We start from the raw sequence: 21,355 nt of genomic DNA on the forward strand, positions 1-21,355 counted from the left end.
GAACACAGAGTGGATGAAAAGCGCTTTGATGTCCATTTGCACAGGTGTCAGAGACAATCATCTAAATGCATTCTCCTCTTCATCCAGAAACACACAGATGGAGAGAGAGGAACTCAAAGAGGCGTAAAGGCTGCAATCAATCCTGCCCAGCTAAAAGGAATTAAAGATGGAACAAAGCACTCAAAAGAACATGGTTGAAGATGTAAACAAAGCATTGCAGAATATGGTAATATACAGACTCACATATAAAACTGAATGTGTCTTAAGGAAATGTGGATTTAGGACAGGAAATCACAGCTGACACGCACACACGCACACATACCCAATTCATTTAGATAAAATACAGAAATTTAATACCAACAATTTCTTGGTTATTATCCATAAGATGAAAATAATTATTGGCCAGAATTGTAATATCAGTGCATGATTAACCTGTTGATACATATAAACAATTAATTTAAAAAAAAAACATACAAAAACTTATAATTTAGAGTTAACTAGTTAAAGGCAAAAAAACTGAATAAATTGATATGGCTAATTATATTTATTTGTAAGATAATTAAACAAAAAGTCTGTTTTGAAAATGTCCAGCTGCTGATCCACTGAGACACCAGAGGGGCAGATTGTGTTGAATATGTCCTGCTTCTCCCTCCTGTCTCTCAGACGAAAGGAAGATTTGGATGCTTTGCATAAAATATGAAAGATAAATGTCTCTATTTCAGAGTTAAGACTTCTCTTAATCGTGTCATATTCCTCCATTTCGTTCTCTCTCTCTCTCTTCTCCTTGATAATCTTTTTCATTCTATACCCTCCTTCCGTTTCACCTTTTTCTCACCTTCTTTATCAAATCAGGGTTTTACTAATCTTCCTCTCACCTCCTTCTTTCCTTTACCTTTCATTTAAGCACTGCAAAGCATCTTTGTAACCCCCTCTATCTTTCTCATTCCTCACATATTCCTTTATTCTCCTACAGCAGGCTCACAGATTTCTTTCTTTCTGATTATTGTCTCTCTCTTTTACCTTTTCTTGCCCTCCTGATCTCTGTGTCTCCAGTCCAGTCGACTTTTGCGGTACAACAGGTTCATGTTGCCACGGGGATGCTCCTCCTCACAGCCAATAACAGCGCAGTGCAGCCACTGGCCCCGCCTCTCTATGTCACGCAGGAAATTCTCCACCGCCACATCCTGGGCGGAGCCAGAGCTCATGGTATAGAGAACCAATCAGGAGCAGGGGAAGGTATTTTAAAGCTTTCCCCCGTCCCAGTTACCTGTAAAAGAGGGAAATGCAGGCACTTGGTTAAAGGGGTACCTCTGGCAAAATGGGCTTTCAATAAAACATGGCTGCCTATACAGTAGAATTGTAAAGCCATTTTGAAATCCGTGCTACCTGACTAGAGAAAACAGAGAAAAAAAGACTTGTCATCCCTTTTGCTAAATAGGTAGGAAAACTTCAACACCCATAATGCACTGGGCATGTTGCCATCCAAGGCCACATCCACCAGTCTGCTATGGATACGCTTGACAAGAGTCAAATACCACCTTGCTTTAGTAGGAAATACTTCTTAGCAAAATTTTAGTAGTAATGGTGACGACTTGTATTGTTCCCGGGTGCAAGAATTCAAAGAGTTACTTTTCGGTTTCGGGTGAAGCGCGTTGTAAGGATTGTAAATACAGAGAGAATGGCATGACTGAAAATCAGAAAAACCCCTGTGTTGATGACCACACAAATAGTGTTTTTGACCAAAAGGAGGGGAAAAACTGAAAGACACTACCGTTCTGTCAGTTCCGCCCAATTCGCTGAACCAAAACACCGTCGCGTACAGGTAAAAAGCTGTTGCCATAGTGTTCCATTTTTTCCTAGTATTTTAAGAGTAGACGAAGTATCACTTCCAGTGATAAACCTACCCTTACAATAACTGTTCTGTCGATCCGACTGTCCGTGGGCGGGGATACAAAAATGCGGAAGTATAATCTGTAGTTTTCACGGAAGCTCTTGAGTCTGGGACCGTCAATTAAATGTAAATGTCAATTTTATTGTTGAACAAACATTGATAATTTATATATACATTCTGACAACAATACAAAGCAGGTTGAAAATCAGTTACACTTTAATAGTTTACATATTCAATTGTATGCAAATTAATTCCAATCTTTCTGATAGCATAAAATCCCAACTGTCCAGATGAACTGAAACGCAGCACAGACGCTTGGTGGTGCTTCACTCAGCATTCTTTACATCTATACTCTGCATTCCCTAGTGCTGTTCATATTGTTCTTGAAAAAGGAAGACAGTTTTGACTAAGTGTCCATAATAGAGGCTATAATGCTGAAGTCCCATCTCCCCAGAACATAACAAAAAAAGTGTCTTAGACGGGAGAAGAGACAGAGGTAAGTATTCCCTTCATAATAAGTCATATAAACACATGCTTCCCTAAAAAAAAAAAAATTCATTAGAAGCTTCATTTTCATGCTCTACACAAGGCTCCATTTTCAGTTCACTCAATTTTTGACCAAATAATTTATAAGACGTTCCAATGACCTTTCTAGTTGTTTGTGATTACTAGAGGGGACAAAACAACAATTCAATTCAATTAATTAAATTCAATTAATTGTGATTCACTTATTAATTACATTTTATACAAATTATGAACCAGTTTGACTAAACTTTTCGTTATTTGGAATGAAGCTGAAATTAAATACAATGCAAGTTTTTGAAAAACTATTATAACTTTAAAATATTAAAAAGTATTAAATATGAAAAAACTAAAACTAAAAAACAAAACAATGAACATTTTAAATGTTGTCTTGGCAACAAACTGAAATAAGTTTAAGTACTACAAAAAATAGACCAACTGGAAAACACTTATATTTATCTTAAAATACTTTTCACACTTTTGCCTTCAGAGCTGTCTTGCACATTTACACATTACACATGCAATGTATAAGGAGGGAAAATTTCAGGTTGTGGCTTAAAATCACTTTCATCTTCATCTTTATCACAGCGGACTGTAAAGGGCATGTGGGCCTTTAGAGGAAGATGATCTGAGTAAGAATGAGAGGCTCAGTTGGCTGCAGGCCCCAGGGCTGCCCCGGCTGTGCCCGTGTAAATCTGTGGTCTGTAAATGCAGCCTGTCACATGTAGTACACAGGCATTCTGCCAGTAGAGAGAACAAGCTAGCTTGAGAAGAAGAGAGAGAGAATGAGCATGTTCGAGCTGCTTGTTGTGGGGCAGATATTGTACAGAGTGCTCTGAGTTTGAGTGCCGGGTAGTACGAAAGAGAGCTCTGATTGGCTAAAAAGGATACAGCTGTCAACTGCTGTGCTTTTCCAGTGTTTTTCCAGGACAGTGAAAAAGGGAAAGCACGGGAGAGGAGGAGAGATAGGGACTGAGAGAGAGATAGAGAGCAATGACGAGAAGAAGGTGAGTGGGTTAGCTGAGTATGTTGCTGAATGTGCAGATACGTGTACATCCAGCGCATCAGCAGTATTGCTATGTAACAGGAATATAGCTGGACTCCAATGTTTTCACACAGTTTTAGTGTCCTAAAGACAACAAACACACTTATACACACACAAACACACTGATTCATGACTCATGTGCATCCAGGCACCCACTTATGCAGTCATGCATCACTAACCAGTTCATAAAGTCAAACATGACCAAGCAGATGTAATTTATTTGGATCACACGGGCAGTTTTATTTCCAGTCTTTGCCTAACTCAAGGAAGAGCTATGAATGAAAAATAAATGAATTTATATAATTACTCATTAAACCCATGCCTGCAAGTTAAACTTCGTAGTAAACTGGGTCAGATCTTACAGTAGAGGGGAGCTAGAGACGAATATGGAGCAATACAGAGTGTCATAGATGAATACAGCTTATACTGACTCAAACTTTTATCCATGGCAGTTTATCTGCATCACCTGAGACACATTTACTGATTGACTGAGAAAACAAACAGATCAATGAACCGACAAAGCCACTGAATGGACCGATGGATGGAGATCCTGACATATTCCGGTACATTTTCATACAATCCTGCCTTTAAAATTTTTAGATTAAAGGCAAGGTAGGTAGAATTCCCCAAAAATACTTTTTTCCAAATTTGTTTAAACTGTCTCTATATTTCAATGCATAATTAAAATGTAAGTACTCTGAAAAAGAAAGTATAAAAATCGAGTGTCTGTAGTCCTCTCAGGACTGTAATAAACACAGCTCATTATTCCATTCGGGACGAAAGAAATGATTGGCTGGGGCGACTGTCACTCTCCCTCGCTACCATGGATACCACCTCTGCTGATACAGGAGCAGCCCAAATGCGCGCACCCGTTTGAAGAGGCATGGAAGCTCGTAATAACAATTATGGCAGAGAAAGAACAGTCAAAATTCTCAGTAATGTTACCTGCATATAGAGGCAGCGAAGTCAAACAAGTTAAAAAAAGGAAGACAGTATTTGAAAAGGCTATGAACAAAAACTCTTTGGATAAATCAAGAAATCATACGAGAGTCAATATTGGCGTGGCTTTCCAGCGGTGGCGAAAACTGAGGGATCTCAAGGGGTGGAAAAGTGACTCCATGATGGCTTTGTTTCTGCTGGACAGGTAATCTTGCTGTTTTCATTTTGATGGCATTTATTTTTTCATGTAGCACGTATCACTGCCACACGTAGCTACCTAATATAGCTACCTAACGTTACGTAGCATAACGAACATTACACTGGCTTAGCTATGACAGTGTAACTTTGGTGTCGACTAGTATAACGTTACTGTTAGTGAGCCAGGGTTGAGACGATAAATAAGCAATAGGCCTATCTGCAGTTGAAATCGGTTTTGTTTAATTTCGCCAAATCTAAGTTTAGGTTAAAAAGTTTAGGGGATCTATTTTTATACCTAGCTTTACCCTCTGCCTAAACTTTGTTTCTATGTTCACCGTGAACTCTACCTGCTCCGTTTTATCACGTTTGGTTTGTTGTTACATGCTCTATATATGTTTACCTATGTCTTTATGTTGTATCTGTATGTGTTATACAATATATGTTGTGTGTGTGTGTTATATTATCTTGTGTCTGCAATGCAGTTGTGAGAAGGGGTTTGAGTGTATGTTACTCAGTTTATCTGTAAACAATACATTTAAAAAATGTGGTGATTTAACTGTTATGGTGATTTGCTTGTTTTTATAGTTATGAGAAAGACATACCAACGTCCAAGCCATCAAAAAGTGGATTTACAAGGCCATCACCCCCTGTTTCCTCTATTGTCGCGGAGTCGCTTTCTGACAGACTTTTATGTTGTGTCGTTCTGTGAATGAGTGACAGTTTGTACAACAATCCACATTTTTATCTGTTTTATTGTCATATTGTCAATTGCAGAGATGATGACTTCTCAGTAGCTGGAGTTGAGGAGTTGGACAATAGCAGCGTTCAGGAGAAAACCATTCAGCAATTGGATGCAAGGTATTGATTATTGAGAAATTTGTAAATGTAATATTTCCTCCTCCGACTCTTCCAGCTAAGCGAACGGCTGGGATCTCGCGTTCATGTGTTTTGGGGGCGTGGCTTTGGAAGGAGCCAAGAAGGGAGGGGGTTGGAGTTAATGGAATAATGAGCTGTGTTTATTACAGTCCTGAGAGGACTACAGACACTCGATTTTTAGAGTTTAACACCAGATTACTAAAATTTTAATTATGCATTGATATATAAAGACGTTTTTTTTTTTAAACGTATTTTTGGGAATTCTACCTACCCTGCCTTTAACAGCTGATTTCATCATTCCTATGCCAACAATTTATCTGTGTTAAGAGTGAGTCAAGCTTCTGGTTTCATTAACAGGAGTGTCCAATCCTGCTCCTGGAAGTTTCTAGCGATCCTAAAGACCTTCCTTGCATCCAAATATGTTAGACCAGATTCTAAAGTGCATTTAAAGGATAGAATTTGAAGGAAACTGTAAGATTGCACATTTTCCTCAATGTTTTGTCAGTGACATGCTTTCCATAAACAAGACAAGGGTACCGAATGGTTTTTAGCAATGTAATTTGAAAATGGCATGTATTATCCGAATTTCATATTTTCTTAAACCTTTATTGTCTTGTACCATAAAACGTGGCATCATGTGTATAGGAATATGCATATGGAAATTACTTATGCAGATGACACTATGGATGTAAGTGTCATCGCTGTAAGCTCCATACTGTATATGTATATATCTTCAGCTTATTTTGAGTTTGAGGTTTTTGTGCTTGTTCTGGTGTACGCATGGATTTATAAATCTGAAAACTTCTCTGCATTTGGAAAATCTAGCTTTTGTGCATACGTACACTTTTAGGATGTAATCTGCGGATAGTTTTATACATGAGGTCCCTGGGTTTTTATATTTCTATATGTGGCTTTAACAGCTCAGCCACATCAGTATGGTGATGCTTCAATTGAATAAAAAAATACAAGGACAGATCTCTTTTTTCAGTTACCTTTCAGCTGTTTCAGATGTCAACTTTATTGTGTTCTCTACAAACACAAAGAACTGTATAAAAATAGAGACTAAATCTGTGGGACTCAAGAAAAAGACAAGAACAGAAATCTGTCAAGGAAGGAAAGAATGGATAAAAGTTTGGAAAGTACTCACCTTCATTGACTTCCTCTAAAATAAGGTTTTATTTTAAAAAAAGGCAAGGTTTTGTACCAGGCCCAATAATTGCTTACTGTGGCCCTGGTAGTAAGTTAACATATTTGACCTGGTTCAAAACAACAAAATATCTATCTACAATTACACAAATAGAAACAATAAATAAAACAAAAGGAAACATGTAAGGCACAGTATGTACGTTTCACTGCTAGAGGTCGCTTATTCAAATAAATAACAAAGATACAGCTTGATGACGCAGTGACGGAGCGTGAAATCATGGGAGTTATCGTGATCACCTTAACAGCCGTTTTTGCTTTATGGAGTTATCTTTGGCGGCAGAACCCACAGCAAACGATAATAATGAATAATTGTGGTCCATCACGAATGTTCTAAACAAACAACTGTGGCTTGCTAGACGCTACCAGAGATCGTAGGCATTGACGCTACAACTACTAGGAACTACTACTTCAGGAAGCCCACTGTTTCTCCATGGTTTCTACCAACAGCTGAGGGGGAATATGATGCCATTGACAGGCGACGCAATGACACGTGCTGTGTCACTGGTTAAAATTGCGAATTTCTCTGGATTTACACATTATTGTAAACATTTGGAATAATTTTAGTATACAAGTCAACAAAATATACAACATTGTTTTAGTGGGGTTTTTTTTTGCGTGGATATTTTAATGCAAATACCTTGCATATTTTACCTTTAAGTCTTTATTTCATATTAAGTCTACTTCGGTCCGAATATGCAAAAAAAGTCAGAATGTACAGTGCATATAAAGTGTAATGTTGTGTTTGATAGCCACAACTGGTAATAAAATGAAAGGCACTGTGAAAAATCATTTCAAATGATGTTGTTCATGTATAACATGTGTCAACCCCTGAATCATTTCCTCAGAAGACCTCAGTATACATTGCACACCTATCACCATATTCCTCCCCAAAAAAATTCTGTCACCACAAATCAGCAAACACATGAATGAACAGTTTAGTCTCTAACGTATGCCCGTTTTACACCTTCTCATCTTTCTCCATCCTCCCCCGCGTCCTCCTGCCTCCACACTCACTGCTGAAACAAACACAGAGGCCGAGTGAAACATTTTGAAAGTGGTCATCATTTGCAACTCCACCAACACTGACACATCCCACTGCATGGTCCAGTCATCCACCCTACTGATGATGATTGTCTCAGATGAGAGAGCATATTCTAATTCTTATGGAGATTTTAAAACTGTGAATAACACACTTAATGATCACCAGACTGCTATTTCTTGACCACTGTTTTAGGTTTTACCTGATAACATTAACTACCAAGTCAGCTAGATAGGCTCACTCGGTTCAGTCTACATGCTCACAACCTGAATAACACAGAGATTAATGTTTTGACTCCTTTTCTGCTTATAAACCAGATTGCTCAATTGACAGTTTTTCTACTCAGTGCTATGCTGATGACTCAATTCTTTATATTATGGTCCACATCTCATCTGCATCTGTAACCACAGAACCTTAAGCTCAGTCTAGACCGTTCTGAAGAAAATCAATCCATCCATTTTTTCAGGAGGCATCATATATTCCCATCTGCTTGTACTTGTTGACATAATTTCTGTGCTCTATTAATGTGTCCCTTTAGGTAGAAATCACATACTAACAACATACAGTTGTAATCGAAATTATTCAACCACATATTTGCATATCAGGTTTAATGACAAAATATACAGACTTTCAGCTGTTTGAAAAGAACAAATCAAACAAAAGTAAGTAAAATAACCTAACCCAACAAATGTTTAAAGTGGTTCCCCAAATTCAACTGAAAATGCAACCTTTAATGACTTCTGCGGTCTCAAAATGATTCAACCCTTTCATGGCAAGGATCTTTAATACTTAGTAGAACACCCTTTTGCTGTTATGACCTGCTACAACGAGATTTATAACCAGACACCAGTTTCTGGCAGCGTACCCAACACAGGAACTGTCATACATAATCATATCACGTATTGATTAGTACGCATGTTTGTGTAAAACACATGAGAGCTGTGGAGGGAGTTAGGCAGGTTTGTTCTGCTGTCTAATAGAGACACTTGAAAATGGGAATCAATGAAGGCTCCCCTAGGCCATAACTATAGTAAGACAGACAGATATCAAGAGAGTTGAGGAAGTGTGGATATTGTTTTTCCTGGCAGGATTACACGAACATGCTCCCCTCAAAGTTTTTCCTACCAAATCCAACAACAGAACTGATTCTACAATAATCAGAGGTAGCCTAAATAAAATCTCCACAACATAAAATAAAACACTATACATCACACAGAGCCTGAGAAAACACAAATAGTGTTACTTTACCAAAAACAGAGACTATTACAAATACAGAATCACAGATGCAATTTTGAAAGTGCAGCGTCTAATAGGCCTACTGTAACTGATAAAACATAGGCTACTGATCACAAAGGTGGGCTTGAGTTGAGGTGGGCTACTGAATTGAGTATCACATAAGACACATTTACTGATTTATTGAATCAGTAAATTCAATATAATATCAATATCAATTCAATGAATATTGGGGGGGTTCACGCCCCTGCCCCTTTTGTCTCAAAATGTATTGTGCCCTTTTCTGATAATTGTAAATGATAATTATTATTATTATAAATATTATAATAAATGAAACACACACACATACTTGCCACTAACAATAATAATACAAACAAATATTATATTAAAAACAAATTCGGCGGAGAAGTGGTAGGCGGAGTTTCCTTTGCAGCGCCTTCTGGTACGCATTACGCAGCAGTTCGCGCGAGTCTCTTTAAACGAACAGCAGGTAACGTTTAAGCTTATACGGAAAATTACATTTATCCCACCATCACCATGCTACTCTAAAAGTTGCTGCAGGATGCGAGTTATCCTTAACTAAATAAAAATAAAACTCGATTTCAGACGCATTCTGAGTGACAATGTCATTCGTTTTTATCCAAGGAATAAAAGTGCAAGGGGAAATACATCTAACAGTTAGTTTAATGAAATCTTAAGTATTGTCCAACTCTAATTGGTGAGGAACTTATATCTTTGATTTCATATAGCGCTTTACAATAAGGTTAATTTGTTCATTACTCATGTATGAACTAACATGAACTAACCATGAGCAACACATTTGTGACTATAGGCTATAGCCTATCTTAACTACAACTGTTAATTGTTTATTCACGTTATGTCACAGTCAGTGCATTAACTAATGATAACAAATACAACTTTTGATTTTAATGTTTTAGTTAATCCTGAAATTAACTAAGATTAATAAATGCTGTAGAAGTTATGTATTCTAATAATTGTATCAACATATTTTCTTAGAATGCCAAGGAAAGAAAGAATAAAAACAAAACAAATCAAGAAGTAATAATTTTTTTTATTTAGTGCCCCTTTTGGTCCCTCCGCCCCTGCCCCTGAGGAGGTCTGTGCACGCCACTGCCCTACAGTATCTATTTTATGTTATTGATCTTATGGTGGACGATTCATCCATGCATGTTTTTTTTACCTTAAAAATATTCAAATGTCCTAACTTGAAATTCAGGTGAAATTACAGACTTCACACTGGTGACATATGCCGGCTTCTCCAGTTATCAGTCAGATAAAGATTGGAGTGATAAGTTGAATTGAAAAATCATAATTTCTGTTTTAATGACAGCAGCACTCAAGCAGTTTGTGTAAAAGATGATGATCATGTTCTCCAGCATGATTTAAGAATGATCCGTAGAGCATCTTGGGCTTAAATAGAAGAAACATATTGTGTCATGTTTCTGCCACATTATGTGTCTGCTACATGATCAAAAAATGTTACAAATTTACGTAAATGAGTGATATATTTATATGTACTGTATATAAATGTTGTCAACACGCATACTTAAGCACATAACATTTTTTCAAGCAGTTCATTACAAGTGCAACATCCAGTTAAGACATACACACGCGTTTATATAGATGTGTGGGTCATAAGGTCAGTAATACAGATCATTAAAGCTCAGGAGCAGATGGATTTTACACACCACACACACACACACACACACACACACACACACACACACACACACACACACACACACACACACACACACACACACACACACACACACACACACACACACACACACACACACACACACACACACACACACACACACACACACACACACACACGACAATACACAAAGTAATACAAAAAACAGACAAATGTGTATGTGTAATTTCATCTTTTATTCGAACGGCAGATTTTGCAGATCTTCCCAAAATCTATGCGTGCATGTGGGTGTGAACTGAAGTCAAATAACCCATCCCTCATTTATTGTGCTGTCCCTTTACACTGCACCTGGCTGTTGTCATGGTGACCGGCCAGCTGTCGCTTTGGCGACTGCTCTCCTGTCACTTCAGAAGCTCAGAGCGCTCTCGTGCCGAACGACAGTGTGAATGAAAGACACAGACAGAGATTGATTCGATATATATAGAGAGAAACGGGGGGAAAGGTGGAGAAAAAAAGAGGAAGGAGGGAGGAGACCACATTTGAGAGGTTGGGGAAGGTTAAAGAGTCTGGCAGGAAGTGCTTAGAAAGACGAAAGGAACCTCGAGAGAGAGAGAGAGAGAGAGAGAGAGAGAGAGAGAGAGAGAGAGAGAGAGAGAGAGAGAGAGAAAGCTGGAGAGAGAGCGAGAGAGAGAGACAGAGCAAAGCAAGACAGATATGAGCAGATAGATAGATCAGAGCGGACAAACAGGAGGACAAGTGCGGAAAGATGAATGGAGGAGAATATGGAGACAATGAACGCAAGAAACGAGAATGAAAAAACAGGCGGAGAGAAAAGGAAGTGTGTTGTAGGGATGGGGGATGTGAAACCATGTCTCTCACACCAGTCACTGTGTGCGGTCTCCTAGCAACACTGTCTACTGCTGTCCACATCCCTCTCTGTCTGTCTCCATCTCAATGCTCACACTGTAGGACTGCGTGAGCGCATGTTCGCGTCGCTTTACTTTAGCAATAACACTCAATCTGTCATTAAAACACACTCAGCAACTCAACCAGACAGAACTGTCACAGGATGGAGTCAAAAGGAAGACAAATGATAGATGCAAGCAAGAACACACACATGCTGGGAGTGTCACCCACAGGGAAATCAGGTGGTACACATACAGCACAGCACCTGTGTGCATTAGTGTGTGTTTTGTGGGACTACAGATAAACCCTATTCAGGTCTATAATCGAGACAAACAGTGCTCAATACTGCAACGAAACAATCTAACTTAAATCGGCAGTTCACTCAAAAATGAGCATTGTGTCATTATTTACTCTCACACGTATACAAACCTGTTTGACTTACTTTCTTCTGTAGATCACAAAAGAAGGTGTTCTGAGAAATTGTTGAGAAAACAAAACTTGTTTACCAGCACTCTTCAACACAGGTAAATTGGAAAGACAAAAGGGTGGCTATATGATGACACAATTGTCATTTTTGGGTGGACTATGCCTTTAAGAGTGAAAAGGGTCACCGTCAAATCAGTATAACTTGCAATGGTGAAGTCAAATTTACCATTGATTGGCAAAATTTCACCCAGAAAATCAAGACATTCTAATAGGAATCCGCATGATTAGGAATCATTTTTAAGTTCGCCACACTGACCAACAGAAAGATAGCCTAGAATTCTAGACGCACCCTAGCGGCAGCAAAAATTATTTTGCAGCAAAGTGTGGTCTAGCAACTCTCAGTTGGCATTCGAGCTGGAAAAACCAAACTCTGGTCAGGCCAATCACATCGTGTATAGAGTTGGTGGGCGGGCTTAACATAATGACGGCAGAGTTGTGACGGTTCCGCGTTATTTCCATAGGTGATTTCCCTGCTACTTAAAAACAAAGAAGATGCTGCTGGCGAACAGCGGTCTTTTAAATCGCTTTGGCCGCAACTCTGCAGGACTTGGAGTTAAGAGAACGTCACTTAAGTCAATCTTAAAAAAAGGAAGATGTGTTCGGAGTTTTGACGACCGGATGGGGCAAAAGTTTAATATAGGCCTATCAACTAGCTCCGCTGGTGGAAAAACGCATGGGACTCACTCAGCCACAGCCGTTCCTTGCTCAGGTTGGTTGTGGCGCTGTCCTATTGCGTGCAGAGGGAATTTGAAAAAACAACCGTTTATCCCGCCCCTCGGATTAGGTATGCCAATTTTGTGTTCCCAGACCTAACATCTTGATAGGTCTGGCTTGCCAGGCTATCAGAAAGATGCTTGGTTTGAAAGTGACTTCTCTGTGAGCTGTGCTTTATACATTGCTACGCTATTAACGAATAGAAAATTGACCTGCTAAATTTCGCTAATGTGACTGTACCTCTAGCAAATACTCTTTGACCAAAAGAGGCACCAATTAACAAGCCTAACAAACAAAATTGTGTGGATTTAAATTATGGAAAGGAATAATAGGGCCGTCTGCTAGTTGAAATCAGTCGTCTGCTGCATACTTCGCAGCCTAGGAAACAGAACTGAACCACAAGATGGTGAATTGCGGTGAGCAAATGTAAAAGCATCTACATCTAAATGTGAAATTTCATCGCAGTTCACTGCCAATTAGGGAATGTCATCATAGCCCCTCCCCTGGAAATTGCTGATGTCATTACTAGCAACACTCTTCTACTTTACTTTCCTCACTTTATTATCTGCACTAGCGACACCTAGTGATAAAGCATACTGACTGTTTTCCACAGTTCAAAGAGGGTGTACTTGATCCTATTTGTTTCCCTCAGTAATTTAATTATGAAACACTACAGTGTAAAAAAAACTCCCATTAAATTTATAGTAAAAAAAAGAACTGGCAGTTGAGTTTGCCAGAAATATTGCAATGTCTCCCGTTTTACAGGATGCCTGTATATTTTACAAATTTTAACCATACATTTCATTAAATGATATAATGTTAATATGCCTACTCTACCAAAATCTACCTTTTTAACTTAAAATGTACCACTAACCACCAATATAACACAGGTTGCACAATAGAAAGCCACATAATTAGTCAGAGTGGCCTGTTCATAAAACATGGTCAATACTTGGAGACAGTGAACAGGCTCATATACAAAGACAAAACAGGGTGACACACGACCCAATAATAATGCAATAAACTAACTAAATAACATGTGATATGTAACGCAGGGACTGAATGTTATTTTACTGTTGTTTTTTAATGTAAGTTTATATGGTAAATCATAGGTTTTACTTGCAAAACACATACATTTGATGTAAAATTAAATGTAATTTTTACTGTAAAAACATTTACAATTTTTCACTGTATAGGCCTATAGCATGGTCACTTACAGTTAACCAATTAACACATTTTTACCATAGCATTTTACTGTATTTTTCTGTAAAAGTCAGAAACATTTTTACTTGGTACAGTAATTTTAAATTGTATTAAAAGGGTATGAATAGGGTCAGTTTTAGGTTTTGTAACTAATTACCACATAATATGCATTTGGTTGTATAATCTATTGCATTTTTCACTAATAGCTATTATTTAATTCTTCATAATATCTGCAATCAATATAATTCAGCCTTACTATTTCCGTAAATGACATCGATGTTTTTTTTTTTAGTTGCGGGAGGCGTAATTTGTAGTAATAGGTGTAACTCGTAGGGGCATTGCTTATAGTACAGCAAACAGACCCTTCTCAGTCTTTGGCTTGGTGGTGTTGCCTTCTGTGCATGTGTATTCGCTCTGTTTGTTCATGGTGACACACTAACCTGCTTTGTATCATGTCCTTGCGTATAATGCTAACACGCTATGCTAATAAATCATCTCTCCCCTCCCTTTCTCTTCTTGCACCCTATATCTCCATACACTGACATTTGGATTTTGTTTATGAGAGGCATTATGGGATACGCCCTGAATTCTATCCTACGATGCTTCACACTGAAACTTGTGGCACATCAGACTATACAGTCATTTCATTACATTTTAGCCTTTGATTTGATTATTGTTATCATCAAGCACCCCATTTATTCATTTTATTTTTACATTACATATAATAAATGATTAGCTTTTCATCAATCATGAAAATCATCAATCTGCTGAGGGATCGGGGGGGGGGGGGGGGGGGCAGATCCTTCATGAACCCTCAGGGGTTCGCTTAGCCCCGCGTGGGAAACCCTGCTCTAGGCTGCATTTAACTCCACTTTTAGACATGCACTCACAAACTTCCCTAAGCACTTCCCCTTGGGGGAATCCCCACCACTATTTTGAACTGCCTTCAACTTTGTAAAGTGGGTAAGCAAAGTTTACTTGTATAGACACTTGACCCCTCAATTTTGACAGAGGGAGCAAGTCTATTCGAATGTACACTTCAGGCAGATCCATAGACCACAATGTAACATGACTCTGAAGTCACAACAACTTAATTTACTTACAAACCTTACACGATTCAAACGATGGAGGGAAAAGTAGTTTACACCTGTAAGTTAAAAGACAAGTTCGGTATTTTACACTTAAAGCCCTGTTTTAAGATCGTTTCTGATGAAATAGAACGGTTACGATTGAAATTTGGACAAATGCTGCTGTCCCGAGAATTTTCGGTTTCTGTGGTAGTACCCCCCACCGACACAATGGTTTCATAGGGGCACTGGAACAATCATTCATAAAATGCATTAAACTTTAGTTTACAAAGACATGAAACTCACCGAGTGGTCTGGGGTGTTCACTGATATGCTCACACAAAAATCGCTGCAAAAGATGCTTTCCAACAGGTGTTTTACCATTCGTTGTAAAACTGTGGACCTATTTTTCCAAACGCCTCACAACCGGACATTCTTCCGTTGAGAGCTTGAATAATAGACACTCCAGCCCAGTTGGTGGCGATAATGCATCTTTGCCAATTGCAAGCAAACCACTTGTATTTCATTGAATACACAGAAGAAATGTTTGGATAGCGTAGCCTACAATACCGCGGCTGCATAAGACTAACAGAAAGAATACAAACAACCCCATTTCCGTTTCCGGCGGCGGAGTAACACCGTACCTCACAGAACATCGAATACAAGTCAATGGAGTTGGACAAAAACTGCGATAAACCCTTTTGGAAAGCATCTTTTGCAGCGATTTTTGCGTGAGCATATCAGTGAACACCCCAGACCACTCTGTGAGTTTCACAACTTTGTAAACTAAAGTTTAATGCGTTTTATGAATGATTCTTCCAGTGCCCCTATGAAACCATTGTGTAGGTGGGGGGGGGGGGGGATTCTCGGGACAGCAGCATTTGTCCAAATTTCAATCGTAAACGTTCTATTTCATCAGAAACTATTTTAAAACAGGGCTTTAAGTTTAAAATACCGAACTTGTCCTTTAAGTTAGGTCAATTACGCAGTTTAGAAGAATTATACTGAGATAAAACAGCACGGCTCCATAGCAGATTCCAAGTGATCAAGGGCTTAGGGTGTTCCATTTAAATCCATTGCAAGGGTTCCATGGGCACTCGTGCAGCGTAATCAATGACGTACATTCGAGTGAACAAAACAGAGGGAACTTAGCGAAGGAAGGGCATAAAAAAGTGGACTTAAATGCATCACTGGTATGTCAGTTAATGCAACTCCTTAGATTTGTGCATTATTAGATTTTCAATAAGTCATACATTTATGTTTATTAAGCCATTGTCCTTGTGGGAAATGTTGGCAGATCTCCACAACGAAAGTGACTTCAGTTTTTACTGTAATTGTGGGGACATTTGATCCCCACAATTTAGGCACAACTTGACCCGCACACAAATACACATACAGTACCTTCCCCACAGACCAACAACACACTCCAGTTAATATTTAATGAAGTCTCGACTAAAAATATCCTGCTTTCTCTCCATCTCTTTATCCAAATTGCCATCTCACACATAGAACGCAAGGAACTATTCTGCATCTCCGGGAGGCTAAATCAAAATACCATGGCACACAAACTGCAGTCCGTCTGTCCAGCAGAGTAACGCTCCATAGAGAGGGTAGCTGTGTCTGATTGCACAGTCTGGAAAACACCCATACACACAAGCAAACACACACTGAGCACTGCAGCAGATTGCCAATTAGTGAGGAACTGTGGAGGAGCAACCGCTTCCTTACACACAGCACTCATCTGAACGTGTCCAAGTGCGTTTTGTCGAAACAAAGTGCACCCTCACCAGAGACTACCAGTATCTGCCTTATTCTGCAAGCGGACAAAATACATTTCCTTGTTCCGATTCACTCCTCCCTTCAACTGCTGTTTCACTCTGTTCTTCTCCTGTTTTCTGCATCCAATTTTCACTCTCACTTTATTCACGGAAGCACTCACTGACCTCCTCTCCCCCTCCTCCTCGCTTCACTCTTTCCCTTGTTCTCTCTCTTTTTCTCCTAGTTTGCCCTTGGCTTCATGATTCTCACTGTAATCTGCAGCAATCAAGGTGACACGCTACATACACATGCATGTCGATACATATGCAAACGCACTTATACTTACGCAAACACGTGACGCAAACACACTCACACGTCCTGCAAAAGCAGAATTGTGAAGACAAGATAATGGAAAAAGGAAACAATCTTACATAGTAACATCTGTGTCTGTTTGCGTGCACCATACCAGAAAATCTTCTTAAAACATACATTAATGGGGCCTTTTACTCAAAAAGAAAGATTTGGCTTTTAAAAAATGTGTGTTTTGGGAAGGAGCTCCAACATGATGGTACAGTACATGCCTGTATTGTCAGTGTATGTGGAATAAATGTGTACAAAAACACACAGCAACGCTCACACATGCTAAAGTAGGGGCAGACGGTGAAGTAATGAACCCCTTCACATGCTCATCCCTAGGGAAGACTTTGTTTTGAGTATTGCTTTGTATATGGTGTAAGTGTGTGTGTATATTCTTGCACATCTGTTTCATGTGCTGAGTATATAAGTGAACAAAATACTGCTCGTCTGTGTGTGCATCTGCATGTGTGTGCAGAGGTAAGATGAGGACAAGGACGTGGGTGCTGTGATGAGAGAAGCAACAATATTTTCACTGCTAGGCTAACCAAAATTGGACAATAGAAGATTGGAAAAACGCTGGCTGGCCTGATGAGTCTTGTTTTCTGCTGCGATATTCAGATGGTAGGGTCAGAATTTGGTATAAACAACATGAAAGCATGGATCCATCCTGCCTCGTATCAACGGTTCAGGCAAGTGGTGGTGTAATGGTGTGGGGGATATTTTCTTGGTACACTTTAGGCCGACAAACCTGCAGCGACTGTGTGATGCTATCAATATGGACCAAAATCTCTGAGGAATGTTTCCAGCACCTTGTTGAATCTATGCCACGAAAAATTCAGGCAAAAGGGGGTCCAACCCGGTACTAAGGTGTACCTAATAAAATGAGTGTATAGACGCGTTATATATGTTTGTATACAACGTGCAAAATACATAAACTTTTACATTTTTAAGCCACAAATATTTTAATATTTATGAACAAATATTCAAAGTATATCTTACACACAAATGTTTAGACCTTGCACACATTATATATGCTATTATTTTTCTGAAACACTTAAATTAATATAGAGAGGTTAATATAATTTTTTTAAATATTATATATATATATATATATTTTTTTTTCTGATATAGGGTTAACAAGGCAAAACCATAATTTTTAGATACCACTGAGTTACATGCACCCCTGAATGGGAATCGCTGCCATAAATAAGTCAAAGTGGTAACCTGCTCTGCCCCAGTTGTGAAGGACTCCCCCGGTTCACAGCAACACTACTTCTGACAGATGCCAGATCCAGCCACATGATACTCCTCCAGTAAAGCAAATCCCCCAATTATTCAGTGCAGAATACATTAATGCATACATACACAACTATTCCAAAAACCTCTGTCTTCCTTGCTAAATGCATTGGACTCTCTGACCTGAAAGTGTTTATGCGTTACACTGCAGCAGATATGACATATTGTGCAACCAAGAGGAAGACAGTGTGAAATATTTGACTTTTTACGTAGCAGTAGCTATTTTGGACTCGTGTGGTGGTAATTCTTCCGTTGCTTTTAAATTCCTTCAGTAGAAACCAGGTCCACAAATCTAACTAAAACCATGAAAATGTAATGCCCCCTCTTGTTCCCTCAGTCTGTATACAAGCTATGCTCTATTGAATCTGAAACATTGATGTTGCTTGTGAGGGTCCCCAATGACGCTGGCCTCTCCTCCATGTTCTTTCTCTTCCATTCTTTTTTATTTTCTGCCTGGAGTCCTGAGCAAAACATGTTCTGCACTCACCAGATCCAGTGCTCCTCTCTTTATCTACAATACTTTCAAAGACAGACTAAGGGCCGGTTCACAAAGAATGCATTTTTTGCTGTTAAAAACGCAAGATGCAGGTCAGATAAATAAAATAAAAAAGCTGAACTTGTTTAGTGGCACATTTACAAATGCCATGTCATCCGCGAGGCGCTGCAAAAGACGCGAGTGCAACAGTTAAAGATGTCCATCTAGCGTTTGTTTACATTGAAAAACAATGGAAAAGTAGCGCAGTTGAATGGAAAAACGTGTTTTGTCTGAACGGCTCCTAGTTGTATGTGCACGTGTGTGTACATATTATGAAAATCCACATTAGTTCAATAGTTGCTGTCTGATAAAATCCTTAAAACTACCATTCTGTCTGAGAGCATTACTTTACAATGCTACATTAAAGTGTTACGCTTTACTAACCGAGTTATATTTTACATTAGTATGCTACAGCACTTCACTAACAGAACATTACTGTGAAATATATGGATTGCTACTCTACCAAGCATACAGTAAGCCTCAGTGCCTGAAGGGTTCATTTTAAATGTACACCTAACCCAGCTTTCCCTTAATAATTCTGTCTTGCTTCACTTTAGTGAAGATTCATCTTTATTCATCACTACTTCTTCACCCACCATTATATCTAATTTGATTTAAGCCTAAAACAGACATCATGTTGGTGCTCAGATACAAACATGCCATTAAAATTCAATTCGGTCCTTTCAGGAAAGCCCAACCCGAAAAATGAGCTTTACATGGGGGAACATATGTCAAAGTCTAATCATAGCCACACAAACATACTGTACAGTCTCTCCGTCTGTCCAACACACTCACATTTATTCTCCTTGGTTTCTATCCTGATAAATCCTCAAGTCTCTTAGGATCATTTCATGTTCTCTCTCCCTCAATTGCACTTCCATTCTCTTATTTTCAAATTACACAGTCTTTTAAACTATCTGCTCATTATCTTATTATGCTTATTCACCCTTTCTGCTCTTTTCTCATGTCCCACTCTCTATCCCAAATGCTGTTGTCATATGCAGTTTCATCAAATTTCAAAAACAAATGAATGGGAGCTGAGAGACAGGGAGTCAGTGAGAGATGGAGATAGAGACAGTAGGCATTCTCTTAACAGCCACTAGAAGTCACCCTTGTTGTTCTGTGAATTTGAGTGAAGTTGCTAGACTTTAGTCCAGAGGATCTGTGGTGGTACTGCAAAGGGTCTAATTTTTGAGAAAGATATTATTACAATACATATATGAATGTAATATTTTACATTTAATATAATACAATTATAATAGAATGTAAGCTATTTGTTTATATTGTAATATTAAGTTAATTTTCTAATAGTTAATTCAGCTAAATGTTTCATTGCCCCTCCCACATTGAAATGTATTACATTAAAATGCATGTGCAAGTAAATGATTCTGCAAATATATTACTAATAGCTATGCAATGTAAGCGTCATAAAGAATGTAGAAACATTGATAAAATATGTAATTATAGGCCATGCTTATAATGCAACACTTAGTTTTATACAGTGAGCGTATCTGTCTCGATTCCAACAAAGGAGGTTTGATCTGAAACAGGTTGTAGACACCTCTCTGTCTCTCTCTCTCTATTCTATATGTATACACTGATATCCAACTCCAATCTGAGAACACACCCATCACTTATTTAGATGTATCACTCCAAAAAGGGAAATACACTTGCTACAACTGTTTGATTAATTGAGGATTGGTTGAAGGTCAAATAATACAATTATTGTATTGTAAAAATGTCTCATAATATGATAATGGCCCCCGAAAAAAGCCCTGTGTGAGCGTTTCCACAACCCCCAGACAAGGTGGGGCTGGTCTCCTCATGTCTGCAGTGTAGGCTACTCCAGTCTAAAACATCCTCGCCTAACTGGCTTTCCCCGCGCTCACCCCGCCTCTTTTCCTTTTAATACGCGAATAATGTCTCCGCTGGTCATTCTAACTTTGTGCTATTAATCTTTACCAGGAATACACAAGAATACACAAGATGCGGAGACGTCCAGGTTCAAGCCACAGACATACACGCTCACGCGCAGCCACGCCTCCCATCTACTATCACATCACGACTGTAATAAAATTGGCTGCAGTTGTAGCTTGTCGCACGTGCCATTGGCATTCTGATGCCACCTTCACGCGCGGTTTATGCAGACGTTACGTGAGACGAATATTTCTGGAGACACACGCCGGTACAACAGACCAGGTTACATGACTCGTCACCAAAGTCTATGAATGAGAAAAAAAACAAAAGAAAAGACAAATGCATCGTGTATGCTTTTACATAATGACATAATTGATGGGATATCTCATAAATCACCCGTTAACGGCTCGTTTCCCACGAAACGAACTCTTAAACTCTCGCGCGCACTCTGACTCTAGCTGAAGAAAACGCTCCACCAGACGCGTC

At 38.9% G+C, this 21,355-nt stretch overlaps 1 protein-coding gene across 1 annotated transcript in view; it reads right to left on the reverse strand.

Annotated features, from left to right (window-relative positions):
• Positions 1–21,355, reverse strand: part of nyap1 (neuronal tyrosine phosphorylated phosphoinositide-3-kinase adaptor 1) — a 37,952-nt gene that overhangs the window by 15,520 nt on the left and 1,077 nt on the right. Inside the window, exon 2 of the mRNA XM_077231298.1 lies at positions 1,021–1,267. Coding sequence (XP_077087413.1) covers positions 1,021–1,205 — 185 coding nt within the window. The 5' untranslated portion in view covers positions 1,206–1,267. The remainder of the gene's footprint in view (positions 1–1,020; positions 1,268–21,355) is intronic.

This window comes from Siphateles boraxobius, unplaced genomic scaffold (genome assembly GCF_051911475.1).
Source record: "Siphateles boraxobius isolate OS27281-9 unplaced genomic scaffold, OSU_SipBor_1 16, whole genome shotgun sequence".
Lineage (NCBI taxonomy): Eukaryota > Metazoa > Chordata > Actinopteri > Cypriniformes > Leuciscidae > Siphateles > Siphateles boraxobius.